At 43.2% G+C, this 22,289-nt stretch overlaps 1 protein-coding gene across 2 annotated transcripts; it reads right to left on the bottom strand.

The window, feature by feature from the left end:
- Positions 1 to 1,342: 1,342 nt before the first annotated feature.
- LOC106589952 (prosaposin) lies at positions 1,343 to 17,374 on the bottom strand. 2 transcript variants are annotated; one of them, XM_014180410.2, is made up of 15 exons: positions 17,133 to 17,374; positions 12,970 to 13,103; positions 12,533 to 12,607; positions 11,970 to 12,095; positions 10,840 to 11,064; positions 10,204 to 10,347; positions 9,730 to 9,786; positions 8,785 to 8,790; positions 7,273 to 7,419; positions 6,935 to 7,027; positions 5,413 to 5,596; positions 5,111 to 5,274; positions 4,593 to 4,673; positions 4,298 to 4,405; positions 1,343 to 2,567 (listed from the first exon to the last, which is right to left on the bottom strand). In XM_014180410.2, the coding sequence occupies exons 1-15, from the start codon at positions 17,164 to 17,166 to the stop codon at positions 2,532 to 2,534; spliced, it is 1,614 nt and encodes a 537-aa protein (XP_014035885.1). In that variant the 5' UTR covers positions 17,167 to 17,374; the 3' UTR covers positions 1,343 to 2,531. The 2 variants fall into 2 exon arrangements, with proteins under 2 accessions (XP_014035885.1, XP_014035887.1); XM_014180412.2 differs by lacking the exon at positions 8,785 to 8,790 and having other exon boundaries at positions 17,133 to 17,373.
- Between the last annotated feature and the right edge of the window lie 4,915 nt (positions 17,375 to 22,289).

Below are 22,289 nucleotides of genomic sequence, written 5' to 3'. Positions count from 1 at the left end.
TTCTGTGTGTCTCTCTGAATGGGAATCTGTTGGATGACTGGTATGATGTAGTTATTAACCCTGGATGCCTCTGTGTGTCTCTCTGAATGGGAATCTGTTGGATGACTGGTAGGATGTAGTTATTAACCCTGGATGCCTCTGTGTGTCTCTCTGAATGGGAATCTGTTGGATGACTGGTAGGATGTAGTTATTGACCCTGGATGCCTCTGTGTGTCTCTCTGAATGGGAATCTGTTGGATGACTGGTATGATGTAGTTATTAACCCTGGATGCCTCTGTGTGTCTCTCTGAATGGGAATCTGTTGGATGACTGGTAGGATGTAGTTATTAACCCTGGATGCCTCTGTGTGTCTCTCTGAATGGGAATCTGTTGGATGACTGGTAGGATGTAGTTATTAACCCTGGATGCCTCTGTGTGTCTCTCTGAATGGGAATCTGTTGGATGACTGGTAGGATGTAGTTATTGACCCTGACCCTGTGTGTCTCTCTGAATGGGAGTCAGTAGGATGGCTGGTATGATGTAGTTATTGACCCTGACCCTGTGTGTCTCTCTGAATGGGAGTCAGTAGGATGGCTGGTATAGTTGTTGAGCAGCTTCACTGCAAGTATAATCGTATGTTTCAGATATAAAAAATAAAAAGGTCTAGATCAAACTTCCACTATAAAAGGCTGCGACCACAACCTATACTTGATACTATACTCCTATAGACCTAAGACAGTAATGTTAGACGTGGTGCCTTTTGAGCAGCAAACACCAATATTTTCCATGACACTGCAGCAGGTGACGGACAACGGGAACTTGATTCTCTCCTTACTGAGCATTGGCACAATACGACATAGTGTACCAGCTAAGCAGAGATCCTTTCTATAGTGTCCCAGGTAAGCAGAGATCCTTTCTGAACAGATGTCTTAACATTGGACAAGATGTTAGGAATCTATGCCTTTCACCACATGAGGATTGTCATCCTGTTTGTGATTATTAGTATCAGGCTAAAATAATAGCAGTCGACACACCCTGTTCTCCCCCTGGCATCTACATTCTCTCATTGTAAAAATTAAATTAAAAGTGTTCTTTCCTTGCTTCCAACCATCATTGGTAATCTGTTCACACTGCCATCTAGTGGAGTCCAGCCCTAATTACGCTAGAGGTTATAGGATCCACTTCTGTTTGTTCATGCCCCCCCCCCAAAGTACTGGTAGGGTTAAATATACAATTGCATTTTATTGGCTAAAAACAGTTTCTCAGTTCATACGAAACAGCAAACCAAAATCACGGAGGGACTACCTGAACTTAACCTTTTTTCTTATGGGCTGTTGAAATATTTTACACTAAAAAAACGACGCGGATTTGGGATAATTTTATTTCAGTTAAAAATTGATCGATCAGTTTCAGGGTTGAACAGCGAGGCTGTCGGCCAGTGATTATTGGTCACATCAAGCTCTCCATCGATAGTTAGAAACATTGATTAGCATAAACAGAGTGAGTCAGCACATTGGTTGGCTGAGTAGGCTAGAAGGGGAGGGGCACACGAGCATGTTGCTAGAGACGTCTACGTCCCACATGGCACCTTGTTCCCTTTATAGTGCACTCCTTTTGACCAGGGCCCATAGGGACCAAGGTGCCATTGGGGAGGGAATCCCATTTGAGTAGCCCACACCACTTGGTGCTACAGTGGAGTCGCCACCCAGGGCAACGGACAAGCTAACAAAATGTACACAGGCCACATCTAAAAACTGGCACCTTAATCCCTATATAAAATGTACTACTTCAGGGACTAGGATGCCGTTTCAGAAGCACCCCAATCGTCACTCTCAAATAAACTAATTTAATAAAAACTAAGTATTCTACACAAATCCAACAGTTTCTACAAACTAGATTTAAAATTTGCTTTAAGGAGATAACAGACTTCGTTAAACAGAAAACATCCCAGGAAGGTACGATTTATACTGTCCGAGCAGGTTCCTCCATTTGCAGTCACCGCAAGGGATGCTGGTCGGTAGGGTAAAGAGTAGACAAGAGGTCAAAGGACCTACTAAGACTCAACTGGGAGGTATGCAAGCACTCTTTCACAGACAGCGCAGTATTTCTCTTCTCACTGGTCTGCGTCGCATAAAAAAAAAAAAAGGGCCTGATTCTTGGACTAAGAAGCATTCCGTGCCTTTTCAGTCCAGGACAAGGCTTAACATGTGAAATCTAAATGACAGCTTTACACAAACCAGGCATATTAAAGTAAATCAGTACAGTATCATTCTGGAGGTTTGTCCCAGTAACTAAACAGTCAGGTAGGAAGAGTCCCTCTCAGCCACAATACCACCTCTTCCCCCACATTAACTGAAAAAGGCATCCACTCCCTCCCTTGAAACCTGCCAGGTAAATTCATTTAGACAATATCAAAAACTTAAAATGCCACATGTTTATAGAGAGAGGAGAAAAAAAAAAAAGTGACATTTATTGATTTAAAACTTAAGCAGCACTAGTGTTTGTCCTTAATTTCCTAAAGGGTCAGAATGTTTAGGTAGGTCTTCTCCACTCTATTCCCACACGTGACGCCTGCAGTGTGCCACCGCCTGGGAGAGGAAAGACAAGACCAACAGGTTAGAGAGATGCTTCCCTAAGGAATAGTTCCTCCTTTAGTTTCTAAATCTGTGATATATGAGCAGTGCTTCCCAGCTAATAATAAATTAAAGTTTCAGCTCAGACATTTAAATAAAATAAAAAGGATATTTTTCAAGGCAACCCTGGAATGAAACATTGATCACTGCGGTTACTAAACAAAGCAACAAAATTAAATTTAAAAAAAGTTCCTTTTTCAGGACCCTGTGTTTCAAAGAATTCGTAAAAACCCAAATAACTTCAGATCTTCATTGTAAAGGGTTTAAACACTGTTTACCATGCTTGTTCAATGAACCACAAACAATTAATTTATGCGCACCTGTGGAACGGTCGTTAAGACACTAACAGCTTACAGACGGTAGGCAAGTAAGGTCACAGTTATGAAAACTTAGGACACTAAAGAGGCCTTTCTACTGACTCTGAAAAACACAAAAAGAAAGATTCCCAGGGTCCCTGCTCATCTGCGTGAACGTGCCTTAGGCATGCTGCAATGAGGCATGAGGACTGCAGATGTGGCCAGGGCAATAAATTGCGATGTCCGTACTGTGAGACGCCTAAGACAGCGCTACAGGGAGACAGTATGTACAGCTGATCGTCCTCGCAGGGGCAGACCACGTGTAACAACACCTGCACAGGATCGGTACATCTGAACACCACACCTGCGGGACAGGTACAGGATGGCAACAACTGCCCGAGTTACACCAGGAATGCACAATCCCTCCATCAGTGCTCAGACTGTCTGCAATAGGCTGAGAGAGGCTGGACTGAGGGCTTGTAGGCCTGTTGTAAGGCAGGTCCTCACCAGACATCACCGGCAACAACGTTGCCTATGGGGACAAACCCACCGTCGCTGGACCAGACAGGACTGGCAGAAAGTGCTCTTCACTGACGAGTCGCGGTTTTGTCTCGCCATGGGTGATGGTCGGATTCGCGTTTATCGTCGAAGGAATGAGCGTTACACCGAGGCCTGTACTCTGGAGCGGGATCGATTTGGAGGTGGAGGGTCCGTCATGGTCTGGGGTGGTGTGTCACAGCATCATCGGACTGAGTTTGTTGTCATTGCAGGCAATCTCAACACTGTGCGTTACAAGGAAGACATCCTCCTCCTTCATGTGGTACCCTTCCTGCAGGCTCATCCTGACATGACCCTCCAGCATGACAATGCCTCCAGCCATACTGCTCGTTCTGTGCGTGATTTCCTGCAAGACAGGAATGTCAGTGTTCTGCCATGGCCAGCGAAGAGGCCGGATCTCAATCCTATTGAGCACGTCTGGGACCTGTTGGGTCGGAGGGTGAGAGCTAGGGCCATTCCCCCAGAAATGTCTGGGAACTTGCAGGTGGCTTGGTGGAGAGTGGGGTAACATCTCACAGCAAGAACTGGCAAATCTGGTGCACTGCAGTACTTAATGCAGCTGGTGGCCACACCAGATACTGACTGTTACTTTTGATTTTGACCCCCCCTTGTTCAGGGACACATTCCATTTCTGTTAGTCACATGTCTGTGGAACTTGTTCAGTTTATGTCTCAGTTGTTGAATCTTGTTATGTTCATACAAATATTTACTCATGTTAAGTTTGCTGAAAATAAACAGTTGACTGAGAGGAAGTTCTTTTTGCTGAGTTTGAGATGGCCAGTGAGCACAGGAATAGGTCATGTTGCCTGTATGTTTTGACTCAGTACTCACATTGCAGCGTTTCGCAGAGTCCATGTCCTTGCACCAGAAGGCGGGTCCCCAGCTACACTGCTCCATACCCAGAAGCCTTTGCACTGCCTCAGGACAGACCCCCAACTTCTGTAACCAGGGACAACCACACACACACTGTTAGACTAACCTTTAATTAATTCAACCAGGCCAGTCCCTTTTTTTAACCAACTCTGAGCCTTGACAAGAGATGTTATTCTATAGATTGCGCGCGCCCCCCCTCATATCATTACTCTTCCCACGCCTATATTGAAAGATATTTAATTCCAGTGCTCACCATGCAGACAAAGTCAGGGTCCAACATCTGCAGGAGGAGCTGAACCAGCATGGGCTCATACTGCTCAACCAGCTGGTCACACTGGAGGAGAGACAGTGGTTAACACCAATGATAGAGAGATCTATACAGTCAAGTTCACACCTACTCAATACAGGGTTTATTTTTACTGTTTTCTACATTGTAGAATAATAGTGAAGACATCAAAACTATGAAATAACACATATGGAATCATGTAGTAACGAAAAATAAAAAGTTAAAACCTAAATATATTTGAGAATCTTCAAAGTAGCCACCCTTTGCCTTGACAGCTTTGCACAGTCTTGGCCTTCTCTCAACCAGCTTCATGAGGTAGTCACTTGGAATGCATTTTATTTAACATTTGAGCCTTGTTAAATTCATGTGGAATTGGTTTCCTTCTTAATGCGTTTGGAGCCAAGGTAGGGGGGGGGTATACAGAAGATAGCCAGGATGGTCCACTTTGTTATATTTGCCAGTGCTTCCCAGAGTGCCTAACTCACCTCGCTCCTCACGGCCTCCGGGACAAAGCTACAGACTTTCCTGACGGCGTCTTCGATCTGTGCCTCCGTGGCGTTCTGTTCCAGGATACCGTCGATGTACTGCACAGCCACCTTACACACCTCACAGAACCCACCCGCCTCAACCTGGGCCTGGTCCAGCACCGCTGAGAGATGGGGACAGATATAACTTAATCCGGGCCATGTTCAGTTGGTATGAACCAGGGGGGGTGGTGAAAAGACACTTTTGCGTCCCGTTGTACCCCCACATTCACTTCATTTTTAGCACAATGAACACTACTCACGGATGAAGGCGCGGCTAGCGTCCTTGCAGAGCCCCAACACAGTGCAGATAGTTTTAGGGTCAGCCTCCTGTACCAGCAGCTCAATGATGGCCTGGCCGTAGGCCTCAATCAGGTCCTTACACTGGACCGACAGGGAAGAAGGCAGCACAGAGCACACCTTCTCCACAGCACGCACCACATCTTGCTGAGAAGAGAGAGGGAAGAAGAGAGCACAGGGATGAGGAATGAACCCTACAATATCATTTGACTTTTAAAAAAAAGCGAACAGTCCTCTTCTGGCTCAACCAGAAGAGGACTGGCCACCACTGGGACTAGTTGCCCCAGGTTCCTGTCTTTCTAGAGAGTTCTCTTCCCCCCCCAGACAACACATCTGCATTGCTTGCCTTTAAGAGTTATAGGCTGGGTTTTTAATAAAAGCACTTTGTGACAACTGCTGATGGAATAAGAGCTTCTATAAAGAAAAATACATTTGATAATTCCTTTCATCTCCTAGTTTAAGTCTTTTACTACACACCATTTATACAGTTGACAGAATTCTCATAAGACAACAGCTTGGCTACCAAAAAAGCTAGCTAGACACAACAAGGTTTATCACAGTAAACACTACCCACTGCTGCTTGAACAAACATCCTGCCAGACACAATAATAATAAGATTGTTAGCCCTTGGCGCACAAGAATAACAAACACTTGGTCTAAGGGAAGTTCATGAAGACAAAAACATTTAGGGTTGTGAGTGACTCACTTAAAATAAATCAATACATTCTGGCTGCACATTGCAGACAAGTCTCAGTCCTGTTTTAGCACCATGGGGACTTTTTTTTAAGTCACCTGCTAGGATTTCTCCAATCGGATAGAATTCAAAGGTTTTTCAAAACCGAAAGATAAGACTGATCCTCCAGATAGTGATATAGTCATCAAATCTCCCCTTTAAATAAGGACGACAATTTGTCTTTTTTGCTTTGTTCAAAAACTCAAATGAAGGAAGGACGAAGGCAGAGACTAGCTGAAGAGCAGATCAACAAGCGCCCGTGCTCACAGACAAATGCATTTGTTTATTTCAAGCACATAAGTGCCTTGCTCAAGGGCATAACAGCAGTAGGTAGTATACAGGATATTGAATCTGGTAACCCTCAAGCTGCAGCCTAATCCCTGCAGAATATCCAGCAGGCAGCTCAGGGGTTAAAACCGGCAAACCTCTGGTTAACAACCCCCCTGAACCGATCCTGGAATGTAAGGACTACAGAATATCCAGATTTTTTTTTTTTTAGAAAGTTGAGACAAACTGACCCCTGAAAAGAAGCAAACGGATCAGAGCCATGTCATGATCAGCAGGGTCTCAGGTCTTCATCATCCAGAATACCAGAGGCGAAGCGCAATCACATTTATAATACAGATCACTCATAACTACAATTTATTTTATAAACAGTTCCAGTCTACTTCGGTTTGAACATGAAACCCCTTTACCAGTCTGTGTTTTATAGCAGGTAAATGACTCGTGCGCAAATATGTCAGGTGACCTACCTCTGTCTTCTCATCCTCCAGCAAGCTCTCCATCTCCTTCATCACGAACTCACATATGGCACACTGGGGGGAGTCACGGGCACGCACCATGTTCTAGAGAAGAGACGAGTTAGTAGAACAATACCCAGAACCACATGAGCCAGACGATCAAAGCTTCTAGAAAGAGGAACACCATTTACAGAAAATGTCACTGATGAACCTGCAATGTAGCAGTGTCCTTTACCAGTCATGCCTAACAGTGTCTTTGTCATAAATTGTATGAACGGCACAAGTTTTCAAATAATCTATGAGCGTGCAAACTTCACAGTATCCTTACTAGTACCAGGAAGTTAACCTACCTTGGCGGGCTTGGCAGCCGCAATCTTAGTGGCAGGAACCAGTTTGACAGCGGGGATGGTTTTGGCAGCCACCAGCTTCATCATGGGGACAGAGGTCTTCACATCAGCAGAGCAGAAGCCAGCAACGGTACAGATATCCTTGGGTTGCTGAGGTGGGGAAGAATGTCAGAATGGACACATTCATACCACAGAAAATGTTATGCGTTCCATAGGCCAGGCCGCACTACCTCCTACCAGTCCCCCTGTTCCATAGGCCAGGCTGCACAACCACCTACCAGTCCCCCTGTTCCATAGGCCAGGCTGCACAACCACCTACCAGTCCCCCTGTTCCATAGGCCAGGCTACACCACCTGCTACCAGTCCCCCTGTTCCATAGGCCAGGCTACAACCACCACCTTCTACCAGTCCCATAGGCCAGGCCGCACCACCTCCTACCAGTCCCCCTGTTCCATAGGCCAGGCTACACCACCACCACCTACCAGTCCCCCTGTCCATAGGCCAGGCACACCACCACCACCTACCAGTCCCCCTGTTCCATAGGCCAGGCTACACCACCACCACCTACCAGTCCCCCTGTTCCATAGGCCAGGCTACACCACCACCACCTACCAGTCCCCCTGTTCCATAGGCCAGGCCGCACCACCACCTCCTACCAGTCCCCCTGTTCCATAGGCCAGGCCGCACCACCACCTCCTACCAGTCCCATAGGCCAGGCCGCACCTCCTACCAGTCCCCCTGTTCCATAGGCCAGGCCGCACCACCACCTACCAGTCCCCCTGTTCCATAGGCCAGGCTACACCACCTACCAGTCCCATAGGCCAGGCCGCACCACCTCCTACCAGTCCCCCTGTTCCATAGGCCAGGCTGCACCACCACCTCCTACCAGTCCCCCTGTTCCATAAGCCAGGCACCACCATCTCCCAGTCCCTGTTCCATAAGCCAGGCTACACCACCTCCTACCAGTCCCCCTGTTCCATAGGCCAGGCTACGTTCTAGAGCCAGAGGCATGCGTAGGGCAACATGCACCCAGATCAGATGGTTCCAGACTAACAAACAATGTTTATTGCATGAAGAACAAAATAATAAGGAAACAGCTCCATATGCAGTCCAGCATGAAGACATGCACATCAAATACATTTCCAAAAGAAGATTGATAACTTTCGACCTAAAATATGATTTGCATCCGGCACAAGTTAAGAGAAAAACACAGATCTAGAGCAGTAGGTGGTGAGTCTTTGACGTAAGCAGCACTAATAGACAGCCAGTACAGGAAGCAGATGCTAAAGCTGTGGCCAGACAGATTGGTTTAACCAATGGGAGTTAACCGTTGACATGTGGGGGGGTTTGGGGGGGGGAGACGGACGACATACAAATGGCAGCCTTTATGAATATTCAACTCTAACTTATGCCAGACAATGAATCCATAATAAAAAAAAAAAATCATCCAAGTCACTGTGTGGCCACAGCCTAAAAGGGTGAGAGACTCAAAGCTGAACACAGGAAGACACCTACCTGTTCCTAGAGATCAGCAGCAACCAGAAAGAAAAGAGAGCAGAAAGGCAAATGAATGGAGGGGGATGAGGAGAGGGAAGAATGTGCATAAATAATAAAAATCAGCCCGCTAGGAGTTGTATGGGCTAAATGTATCTATTGTGTTGAACCAAGCCACATGATCCACCCCCCCGTTTCCCTTTCCTGTAACTACATCTCGGCCCGGTAGCGGGGAAAAGTTTGCTCTTGCTCCATTTCACCCACGTGATCTACAGTGTTTATTATGCGTCATGTGATATTCAGTGGTGGAGAAAACACCCAATTGTCATACATGAGTCATTTTCTACTATTAAAAGGTATCTTTAATTTAACTCACGTTAAAAGTCACCCAGTAAAAATACTACGAGTAAAAGTATTTGGTTTTAAATTTACTGAAGTATCAAAAGTCAACTTAATTGCTAAAATATACTTAAGTATTTATAATTTCAAATTCCTTATATTAAAACAATCCAGACGGCACAAATTAGTTTGTTAATTTACAGATAGCCAGGGGGGAGACACTCCAACACCGTTTACAAACTAAGCATTTGAGTTTAGCGAGTCCGCCAGATCAGAGGCGGTAGGGATGTTCCCTTGATAAGCGTGTGAATCAGACCATTTTACTGTCCTGCTAAGCATTCAAAATGAAACGAGTACTTTTGGGTGTCAGGGAAAATGTAAGGAGTAAAAACTACATTTACTTCTCTACATTCCTGAAGAAAATAAAGTCGTCAAATATGTAAATAGTAAAGTAAAATACAGATAACCCGCCCCCAAAAAACTACTTAAGCAGTACTTTAAAGTATTTTTTTTTACATAAGTACTTTACACCACTAGTAATAGTATGCATATCTCCGGGCTAAATGAGCAGAGCCCTAATTAAAAAAGTTTTTACTCTGGAACTTGGAAGATCTCCGAGTTACTCACCATGGACATCAGCTGCTGGACGATGAGAGGAGCGTACTGGCTGACGTACTGCTTGCACTGAAACGGGAGAGGACAGGAAGTGTTACAACAAACGTGCTCTGCTAGCATCATAGATTAAAAGCAATGATGGGTGCATAAAACCAGCTAGTCTTTAGGCCATAAGGCTCTCCAATCCTGTTCCTTCTGGAGAGTTGCCCCTTCTTTAGGGTTTTCGCTCCAACCCCAGTAGTAACGGACCTGGTTCAGTTTATCAAGCAGTTAATTAGTAGCGAGACTCGATTTGGAGTGAAAACCGACAGGACCGTCCAGGAACAGGGTTGGAGAGCCCTGATCTTGGGCAAGAAACCCCCCAACTTATTTCACTCTAGTGAAGAGTTCTATTTTGCTGTGCCCCTTGTTATAAAACCTAGTCCTCTAACCAGGTCAGAGACCACACTGGTCCTGGATCTGTAACTAGATAACCAGTCCTCTCACCAGGTCAGAGATGCCAGGCCCCAGCATGTCACACTGGTCCTGGATCTGCTCGATCAGAGAGTTGACGAAGGTAGAGTTGCTCTTCGCTTCCTCCTGAGTGTCTGTGATGAACTTCACACAGTCCTCACAAACGTCTCCAGCCTCCTACAAGGAGACAGAAGACATTCACTAGTGAATTAAGGAGTAACGGTTACGTCAACACATATCCCAATATGAATCAGTAGTAGTTTAAAGTTGGTACTGGGTCATGTTCAGTAGGGGAAATAATGTTTTAGCAAACAGGGCTGAACAGACAGAATTTGTCCAATGACAAACAGATTTCAGTTTCCCGTTGCGAAACGATTTGGTACTTTGTGACCTACTGAACACAACCCAGATGCATCCCATGTGGCTCAGTTGGTAGAGCATGGTGTTTGCAACGCCAGGGTTGTGGGTTCGATTCCCACGGGGGACCAGTACGGAGAAAAAAATAAAATGTATGAAATGTATGCATTCACTACTGTAAGTCGCTCTGGATAAGAGCATCTGCTAAATGACAAAAATGTAGATAGGTATATTAGGAGGTCAACGGCAGAATAATTTCTCCCCCGCCTCATGAAGCCCTTTTAGTCGTCACAAAGACGCATGACCATGTACCTGTGCTGCAGCAGGTCCCTGCTTGGTGTTATCCTGCGCCTGAGGGTAGAGGAGCCCAGGGACGTTGAGGAGGAAGGGGGCGACCCTCTGGGCTAGGTCTACCTGGGGGATCTCGTTGGATGTGAGCTGGGGGCTCTGGTTGGACTTGAGTTTAGCCAGCCTGGCCAGAGCTGCCTGCTGGGTACCACACAACCCCATGGCACCACACACCACCTGGGGATCCTCCTGGGAAACCACAATCACCATGTGCTTTAGGTCACGACAACCTGCATCTCACTACACAGCATAAAAATAAATCCTGGATCCTCAACACTGCTACAGACGGGATGACAGCTTATAATAAATGATATCAAAAACGTAGAAACCATGCATTTGATGCCATTAAATTGATTCATTTCCAGCCATTACCATGAGCACATCCTCTCCAATTAAGGTTTAACCAACAATTTAACTCTGGGGTCAGTTTTCAACTTCATACCCAGATTAGGCCAACTCGTAGACTAAATACAATCTCCACTGAAAGTGTGTTTGTCCAGGAACTGATATGTATATAGTTGTCCATCTGGTGCTGTAGCCATGGCAGGTTGAACTGAGAAGATGAGGCCTTTTAGCCTGTCAGTCACAGGAAGCAGTAGAGGCCCACAAAGAATCATCTGTGTGACCAGAGATCCAGCTAGCATCCTAAATGCCTCTCATTCACTAGTCCCTAGCCCACACAGACACTCTACTGTGTGCCCCTTTCAGTTACAAACAAGAGTCTGATAAGGAGAGAGTAATACATTTACTTTTTCTATAGAGAGAACTGAATTCAAATCTAATGCCTAAGATGACACTATGAAAGTCTCAAAGCCATTAAGTGCATAGGAATGCATAGTGGGGTAAATGCTCAAGTGGTCCACACGGTTTGCTCTACGTCACCGTCAAATGTGAAACTTCATCCCACTCTAATATCACCCTTCAGTAACAGATTTCTGTCTACGGACCAGACTGTATTAAAGTAATTTCATAAGACTACTAAGTCCACTTTTACACATCAGTTCAGCTGTCTACCATCTAACACTAAGCATTCAAAATCACCACTTAATTTCTCATAGTAGTTCTAATGTTATTATACAGTGTTTGGTACGTACCAGTTCTCCAGTGATGATACCCATAAGGATAGGGTAGTAGCTGTCTACCAGCTCCTTACACTCTGCAGACAGATTCTTGTCAGGGACCAAGGTACAGGCCTTCTCCAGGTAACCCAGGATCTCACCCTGGAAACAGATCTCACAGCCTCAGGACATTTTGTTGTATACACCTGTGGTCGTCTGTCCGACATCTCTGGGAGAACGACTACGATACCTTACTCAGAGGACTGTTGTGAACAATGCTAGCTATGGTCGGGGGTATCTTACGAATTCAATTAGGGACTGGGAAACTGTCGCCATATATGTACCAATTGTGTACGCTGGTTGGAAGATGGGGTAAAATAAAACAGGCAAATCAGTTTAGAACTAATTCTTATTTACAATGACAGCCTAAGAACAGTGGGTTAACTACCTTGTTCAGGGGCAGAAAGACAGATTTTTAACTTGTCAGCTCAGGGATTTCGATCAAGCAACCTTTCGGTTACTGCCAGTAACTTTTTTTGCTTTGTTTTCAGCAACAAACTTGTGGAACAATCCCCACACATTCATCCTCCATGACTCACCTCAGTAGCATTGTCTTTCAGCAGCTGGTCCACCACAACCAACACCTCTTTACACAGGTCACATGGCACAGATTTCTGAAACAGAAGGAGAGAGATGATTAGAGTAACAAACCCATGGCCAGGATAAACAATCCCCACTGTTGATCCATTTACACAGCGTAAAGACAAGGGCTTAGAGCAGCATTTCCCCCAAAACTCTGTCCTGCCAACCCCCCGGGTGCACGTTTTGGTTTATGCCCTAGCACTACACAGCTGATACAAATAACCAAATCATCAAGCTTTGTATATTTGAATCAGCTGTGTTGTACTAGGGTAAAAACCAAGATGTACACCCGGGGGGGGGCAGGACAGAGTTTGGGGGGGTAACGTTGGTTAAGACCTTCTCTGCTCCTTCAAATAGACATTGACTTGCTAGATACAGCAGGCTAGAATCTCACCATCTGGGGTTGGTTCCATACATTCTGTTGGCAGTGGACTACAGCGCCACAGATAGAGGCAGTCTTCACATTGTGGCACCAGTAAGGAGGACCACGGGCACACTGTTCAGTACCCAACAGAGGGGTGGCGACGGCTATGAGGGGAGAAAAAAAAAATCTCAAACGTTTATTTCAATGCATACCCATTTAACCAAACTGTTGGTCAGTTTACCACAGTAGTATTACAAAAGTCAATGCCCCCATTCTTTAATAAGCAGTGTTACATTTTACACATTGCTAAATGACAGACGCTCTTATCCAGAGCTACTTACAGTAGGCAATGAGTGCATAGATTTCTGTACTGGTCCCCTGTGGGAATCGAACCCACAGCCCTGGTGTTGCAAGCACCATGCTCTACAAACTGAGCGAGTCATTTGTTTAGAAGTAAGCCTACAGTAAAACGGCAATTAACCTCGGCCTTCACTGCTATAGAAACAAACATCAAGACAGGATTTATTAAGACTAAGGAATAAGGTTTTGAAGTGTCCTATAGCTAGGAGACAAAGCTCAAATATATTTACAACTTTTTTTTGGGGGGGGGGTGTCACCTTAAGAAAACGTCCATAAATGGTTTAAACCAGTACCGGGTGACCTTCAGACAAGTCCTGTGACACATGGGGGTTGTAGAACAAAAAGTCTCGTATTTGCATAGAGTGGTCATATTAGTTTGCACAAGGGCCTCCCGAGCGGTCCAAGGCACTGCATCGAAGTCACAACAGCCCCGGGTTCAATTCCAGGCTGTGGCACAGCCGGCCGTGACCGGGAGACCCATGATGCAGCGCACAATTGGCCCAGCGTCGTACAGGTTAGGGGAGGGCTTGGCCGGCATTTCCTTGTCAAATAAACCAATGTGATAGACGGTTAATCATGTGACAAAAGTTTCAGTAGACATGGCATAGATCACTTAGTGCTGCTGGAGCAATAGTCTACATACTGAGGCTGGACCCGTATCGAGTGGGTCATTGTGATAAGAGCCTGAAGATAGATAGGACACAGCATGTGTTTAGTAAGCACAATACAGTCAGAAAAGGGGGGAGGCACCATCTGTACTTGTCCAATGAGAAACGCTAATTTTCCATTGCAAAATCATATCTACAGTACCCCCAACTGAACACACCCTAGGAATTGAAGGCATTATGAAACCCAACTGAAACGCTCCGTCATGTTCACATGCTGATAACACCCACCACCCCCCCTCCATTTTCTCCTCAGCGGTCAAGTCACATGACTAGGGAGATAAAAAAACAAGCTATTGCTCAATATGATGTAATGGGCCTAGGCATCACAAGGACATGTTTCAGCATTGTCGGACTCTCCAACGAGCAAAGTCTTTAAGCTACAGTTTCAGTGAGTCAGCATAGATTTTAAAGTATAATTAAACAATAAGGCCCAAGGGGTGTGGTGTATATAAACCCCTATTTCCCCCCCACAGCAGGCCTAATGAATAGCCTATGATGAACATTGTTTACAGAGCAAGCATGACTCCTATTGACGTAGGAGTGTCAAATTCACTATGAGAATAGTGAATGGAAATGTTGTGCTTTTAGCTTTGCAAACCGGTTGCTCTAAAAAAAAATGTCCCCAAGAGCAAACGTATTGCAGAAATGGCAAATATGAGTAAGCATGTGACAAACTATGATGTTTTGTCACATGCTTAGTAAACAGGTGTAGACCAACACTGAAATGCTTACTTATGGGCCCATCCCAACAATGCAGAGAGAAAACATAACTACTAATAAATACACAATGAGTAATAACTTGGCTATATGGGCTCCCCGAGTAGCGCAGTGGTCTAAGGCACTGCATCTCAGTGTTTGAGACATCACTACAGCCCCTGGTTCGAATCCAGGCTATATCACAACTGGACATAATTGGGAGTCCCATAGGGCGGCGCAAAACCGGCCCAGGGTCAGCCGGGTTTGGACGGTGTAGGCAGTGATTGTACTAAAGAATGTTCTTACCCAGTTAAATTGAGGTACATACACGGGGTACCAGGACCAAGTCAATGTGCAGGGGTACATGGTAATTGAGGTAGATGTGTACATATAGGTAGGGATAAAGTTACTAGGCAACAGGATAGATAATTAACAGTAGCAGCAGTGCATGTGATAAGTCATAAGAGTTCCTACAAAAAAAAAAAAAAAGTCAACGCAGATAGCCTCTGAGTAATCATATAACTGGCAGTGTCATAAGATAAGTGGATAGTCTACTAGACCGTCTTCATGTCAGTGTGTTCCAATTCCAAAATACAACACAAGTCAAGGAGGAAGAAGCTAGATATAAAAAAAAAAAATTAAAAGCCATTGTCACACACAGCAGCAATAAGCAACTCGATCTCCTGACCAAACGAGGACACTAAAGTGTAACTAGCTTGTGCATGTTTATTACAACAAAGCCCTTAACAATACTTGCCAATAAGGAAGTGAGTTTCACGTCTTTAGAATCCAGTTTGTATTTAGGGGACATGACAGACTACATGATTGATTTTTTGAATGTGTTAGGTAGTAGTAATCAGCAAAAAGACTGAATCAAAGCGCTGGGTGATTAGTGCTTTTGGTTAGATTTTTTTTTTTTTTTAAAGCTTTTTTTTTCCCACTTCCAATTTCTTTGAACTTTAAATGCATTATGTAATAATGACAAATTGGAGATTTCTCATGGAAATTATTAAACCAAAGATAGTGAACATTCAATTGCCAAAACATAGAAAAATATTCCATTGTCTATCCAGTCCACATTGGGTAGACATCAATAGAACAGTAAATTAAAGAGAGCATCCTGGCCGGTTGCATCAACGCCTGGTATGGCAACTGCTCGGCATTTGACCGTTACCCCGTTTCTACACTGCTGCTACTCGCTGTCTATTGTCTATGCATTGTCACTCTACAAATTACCTCAACTAACCTGTACCCCCGTACTTTGACTCAGTACCAGTATCCCCTTTATACAGCCTTGTTAGTTACTTTAATTGATTTAAGAAAATATTTACTTAACTCCCATTTCTTGAACTGCATTGTTGGTTAAGGGCTTGTAAGTAAGCAATTCACTGTAAGGTTGTATTCAGCACATGTGACAAATAAAATTTGATAGAAGTGCATTTGTTTAGATGGAAAAGGTGGGTTTATCAGGCAACTGTCCAAAACTGTCTCCGTAGAGTAGACCAAGTACTGTAAATGATTCAATGTTCTCTGCATTGTTGGGAACAACCCTTAAGTAATTATTGTACTGTTAGAATAAGATATAATAAATAAAAGACGGTGAATATGAGGGGAAGTTAGAGGTGAGTGTGAATGTGTAAAACAGAACCACTGTTTTTGCATAAAGAACATCTGCATAAGAAAAGTACAGACTCACTGTACACTTATGTTTTTAGTTTGTTTACATAAAATGGTGATATAAACGGCAGTGACGGCACAACTGTTATGTGCGCAAAAGGGTGTTAATTATTTTTAACAGGTCAGGCGTAAGAAAAACATTGGCAGAGCTAGCTACTCTGTTTAGATAGCTAATGCGTCACACCAATGTCTAAGCTAAAATTAGCTATCATGAGTTGCTTTGATATTATATATATAGTGGCTTTTTATTTACTGTAACAGTGTTGGCTAAAAGGTTGGCTAAAAGGTCAACCGGACCACAGCTAACATTGCCAAAGTACCTTGTTGGCTAACTAACGTCACCTGGCCAAATACCTATCGTTAGCTTGTTAGCAATAGTAACTAGCTAACGAGCTAGCAGGACGTTACCTAACAGTACAGTGAAGTTAATTCCGTTCATAACGTAGAAAATAAATTAGACAACGTTATCTAGCACAAAGTCAGTCATCCTAACTACACATCTTGAATAATGTTCAGAAAGTGAAGCTTAACGTTGCAAAACTCTCATTGACGATAATGTATTTAACCGTTGGTTGCTACAGTAACGTTACTGCTAGCCGCTAATGTTAGCTAGCTAGCAAGCAATGGCTGCCGTGTTGACTTTGGTTTTAGAAAAACAGCGTCGCTGTGAACGAATGTAACTAACTAAGCTAACCTCGATACGTATAATTCTCAATACTACATATTTATCGTCGATACAAAAGACAACATTACACGAATCAAATCGTTCCAATGTAACGTGTATCATATTACCTGCGGAGACGAAAAACAAAGCGAGGTACAGCATGACTGTGCTGTTTATTGTCCTGTTGAAGCTCTTCTTGTTGTTGTTCTAGCCACTGTGTTCAGTTGAATGGCGGCTGTTTGTTTCTGAGCACTGCAATGCAGAGAGGATGCCTGCACTGGGTTTATATGGTGCCTCATAGTCAGGTGACTTCTGAGTCCGGACATGTCATGGTCTTGTCTGAGCTCAACAAATAAAAATGTACTGTCTTTTTTTTGGTTTTTGCCTTTAATAAAATAGTTAGTAGATCATTATGTAAGGTATTCATTATTGTAGTTATATGTAGATAAATATAGCCTATTCATTATTCACCCCCCCCCACACACACACACACACACACACACACACACACACACACACACACATATGACCAAAAAAAAAGGTCGCAGTTGTAAAATGAGAACTTGTTCTCTCAACTGTCCTACCCGGTTAAATTAAGTTGAAATAAATAAAAAGTCTATAAGGTCTTTATTTCTCATCACATTGTCTGGATTGATACAAATTAGTAGGCTATGAAAATTAAGAGTGCAATTAAAGCACATGATAAGATCACTGAGTCCTGTGTCTGGCTGATCACTGTATTCAAATATTTAACTGATCTAATGAAAATTGATTTGATTTCTACTGAGTGTTGGTACTCAATTTAGTGAATTTATATGCAAAAAAAAATATCTAATTTAAACATACCGAGGAGTTTAGTTTAGTGTTAACCCAGTGTGTCCTGGGTTATCAGCCAGCCCTGGCTTCGTGACCAATATATTGTATCAGTGTATGAATACCATAGACCGTATAAATGTCAACTTCATTTACTGCCGTATTTCTATGACATGTTTAGAAGGCATATTTACAGGAGCATGAGCAGTGCTATAACTTTGCATGTGTGTGCATCCCCCATGTATTACATTGATTATTTTATTTAACCTTTTATTTTATTATTAACTAGGACTTATTTTTATGTATTACCAAGCATCATAGGCTACACACCATCACAATTAAAATTAGATGCAGCGCATTCGGAAAGTATTCAGACCTCTTGACTTTTTCCACATTTTGTTATGTTACAACCATATTCTATAATTGATTAAATAGATTCCCCCCCCCCCATCAATCTACACACAATACTACATAATGACAAAGCAAAAACAGGTTTTTATAAAAAAAAAAAAAAATGAAATATCACATTTACATAAGTATTCAGACACTTCACTCAGTATTTTGTTGAAGCACCTTTGGCAGCCATTACAGTCTTGATCCTTTTTAGGTATGTTGCTACAAGCTTGGCACACCGGTATTTGGGGAGTTTCTCCCATTCTTCTTTGCAGATCCTCTCAAGCTTGATGAGGTTGGATGGGGAGTGTGACTGTATTCATACCCCTGAGTCTATACATGTTAGAATCACCTTTGGCAGTGATTACAGCTGTGAGTCTTTCTGGGTAAGTCTCTAACAGCGATTACAGCTGTGAGTCTTTCTTGGGTAAGTCTCTAAGAGCTTTCCACACCTGGATTGTACAATATTTGCACATTATTGTTTTTTTAAATTCTTCAAGCTCTGTCAAGTTGGTTGTTGATCATTGCTAGACAGCCTTAGATTTAAGCTGATTTAAGTCAAACCTGTAACTAGGCCACTCAAGAACATTGATACAGTAGTTTCATTTTTTAATTATGACGGTATGATAAGCACTAAGCAGATTTCAAAAAGTCTACTTTACAGTAGCAGGAGATGAGTCTACTTTACAGTAGAGGATGAGTCTACTTTACAGTAGCAGGAGATGAGTCTACTTTACAGTAGCAGGAGATTCGTCTACTTTACAGTAGCAGGAGATTAGTCTACTTTACAGTAGAGGATGAGTCTACTTTACAGTAGCAGGAGACTATCCTACTTTACAGTAGAAGGAGATGATCCTACTTTACAGTAGAAGGAGATGATCCTACTTTACAGTAGAAGGAGATGATCCTACTTTACAGTAGCAGGAGATGAGTCTACTTTACAGTAGAAGGAGATGATCCTACTTTACAGTAGAAGGAGATGAGTCTACTTTACAGTAGAGGATGAGTCTACTTTACAGTAGCAGGAGATGAGTCTACTCTACAGTAGCAGGAGATGACCCTACTTTACAGTAGCAGGAGATGAGTCTACTTAACAGTAGAGGATGAGTCTACTTTACAGTAGCAGGAGATGAGTCTACTTTACAGTAGCAGGAGATGAGCCTACTTTACAGTAGCAGGAGATGAGCCTACTTTACAGTAGCAGGAGATGAGTCTACTTTACTGTAGAGGATGAGTCTACTTTACAGTAGCAGGAGATGAGTCTACTTTACAGTAGCAGGAGATGAGTCTATTTTACAGTAGCAGGAGATGAGTCTACTTTACAGTAGCAGGAGATTAGTCTACTTTACAGTAGAAGATGAGTCTACTTTACAGTAGCAGGAGATGATCCTACTTTACAGTAGAAGGAGATGAGTAAAAAATGATATACCTAGCTGGGTATCGTTATGAAACTAACTACTAGCCTGCTAATATTGTTGCACTTGCTAAGTCTCGGGGTCTTAGTTAACTGGTCTGTAACTGTCACGTCCTGACCAGTAAAAGGGGTTATTTGTTATTGTAGTTTGGTCAGGATGTGGCAGGGGTGTGTTTGTTTTGTGTTGTCGGGGTTTTTGGGTAGTGTTCTATGTTTTGTATTTCAATGTTCTATTTTCTATTTTTTCTATTTCTATGTCTAGTTTATTGTTTTGACATTCAATTGGAGGCAGCTGTTCCTCGTTGCCTCTAATTGAAAGTCCTATTTAGTAGGGGTGTTTTTCTATGGGTTTTTGTGGGTAGTTGTTCCTTGTTTAGCTGTGTGCCTCACAGGACTGGTTTTTCATCGGTCTTTTTGTTCAGTGTTCATTTATTTTAATAAAGAAGATAATGAGCATTCACGTAGACGCTGCATTTTGGTCCAATTCATACGACGCCCGTGACAGTAACCTGATTTGATGTGTGCAGTCCCAGCAGATTATTCTTTGTTCAAAGTGGTGTCCCCCCCCCATATCATAACAGTATGTTACTGTGTATAGTAAAAATAAGACTACACTACCTGTTCCATTTTTGTATAGCTTGATAACTCACAAAATGCCCTCACCATCATAACCAATTCAAGCATGACGTCTTTGTTCATTGCCAGTATGGGGGACAAAAACACTAACGAACACTCTGACCTTTGCCCTTTCGTGCACTTTTTTGTTTTCTTACTAGCCCTGACTTTGCTCATAGCTGCTTTATTTAGGAAAAGTTGTACTTTTAATACTATGACTGTGATATGTGGTTGCTCTGGATAAGTCATGGTTTCCCAAACTTGGTCCCAAGGTACATGTTTAGTTTTTGTTGTTATTGCCTTATCACTACACAGCTGATTCAATAATCAAAGCTTATTGGTTAGTTGAATCAGCTGTGTAGTGATAGGGCGAGAACCAAAAGGTGGGGCCCCACGGGGGGGCCCCAGGACCATGTTTAGGGAGCCCTGTTGTAAATGACTAAAACATTTAAATGAGGTGTGGAGGAAAAGGGAAAGTAGCATTACTTAATAAATGCATCACTGACTAGGTGAAAATGGAATCTAAGAACCGTGCCAAAATAACATCGAATTGATCAAAAATACAGTGTAGACATTGTTAATGTTGTAAATGGCTGTTGTAGCTGGAAACGGCAGATTTTTTTTTTATGGGATATCTACATAGGCGTTGTACGAGATCTTCAGTTTCTTGGCAATTTCTCGCATGGAATAGCCTTCATTTCTTCATAGTCGCCCATTATCAGCAACCATCACTCCTGTGCTCCAATGGCACGTTGTGTTAACTAATTGTTGAGACTGGTGTTTTGTGGGTACTATTTAATGAAGCTGCCAGTTGAGGACTTGTGAGGCGTCTGTTTCTCAAAGTAGACACTAAAGTACATGTCCTCTTGCTCAGTTGTGCACCAGGGCCTCCCATTCCTCTTTCTATTCTGGTTAGAGCCAGTTTGCGTTGTTCTGTGAAGGGAGTAGTACACAGCGTTGTAAGAGATCTTCAGTTTCTTGGCAATTTCTCACATGGAATAGCCTTCATTTCTCAGAACAAGAATAGACTGAGTTTCAGAAGAAAGTTATTTGTTTCTAGCCATTTTGAGCCTGTAATCAAATCCACAAATGCTGATGCTCCAGATACTCAACTAGTCTAAAGAAGGCCAGTTTGATTGCTTCTTTAATTAGCACAACAGTTTTCAGCTGTGCTAACATAATTGCAAAAGGGTTTTCTAATGATCAATTAGCCTTTTTAAATTGACAAACTTGGATTAGCTAACACAACATGCCATTGGAACACAGGAGTGATGGTTGCTGATAATGGGCCTCTGTACGGCTATGTAGATATTCCATTCAAAATAAGCCATTTCCAGCTACAATAGTCATTTACAACATTAACAATGTCTACACTGTATTTCTGATCAATTTCATGTTATTTTAATGGACAAAAATGTGCTTTTCTTTAAAAAACAAGGACATTTCTAAGTGACCGCAAGCTTCTGAACGGTAGTGTATGTTGTAATTTTTCTGAGGGGTTAAGCGTTCGGGTAGTGCCTCACTGTTTCAGTCCATTTTCTTATGTTTGGTGCCTAATGAACATGCCCATGATGACGTGAGTCTTCAGGATGTGAAAAGCCTCTGACTCTGGCAAGAGTGCAGAAACAGTCTTGTACCCAGGCTAAAGCCTGGCTATCAAATGCAATCCACTTCCCATTGTGTCACAGAAGCTGGGCAACTAGAAAGAGCTATGGACATCACATGACCTTTCTTCATTAATTTCTGCACTGTGTCCTGGAGGTTTGAAGCCCCCCCAAGGGGCCCGCGGCAGGGTCCATTGAAAGGCTCCGGATCCTTCTTCAAGGCTGTGGGCCTCACCACGTCAGTGTCCCGTTCCAGATGAACCAGCAAGCCCGTGATGATACCAGGAGCGATATCTTGTACGTAGTAGTTTCTCTCCAAGGTTCTTCAAGCCTCTAACTACAGCACCCCGTTCCATCAACATCTCCACTGTGTGTCACAGAGCTTCCGCGGTCTTCCTTTGTCTTTGCGTGGCTTTCAAGATAAGGGAAAGCTCATACCGAGGCAT

Source organism: Salmo salar, chromosome ssa28 (genome assembly GCF_905237065.1).
Source record: "Salmo salar chromosome ssa28, Ssal_v3.1, whole genome shotgun sequence".
NCBI lineage: Eukaryota > Metazoa > Chordata > Actinopteri > Salmoniformes > Salmonidae > Salmo > Salmo salar.
The sequence above is the reverse complement of the archived record's forward strand: the minus strand, read 5'-3'. Positions and strand labels throughout refer to the sequence as shown.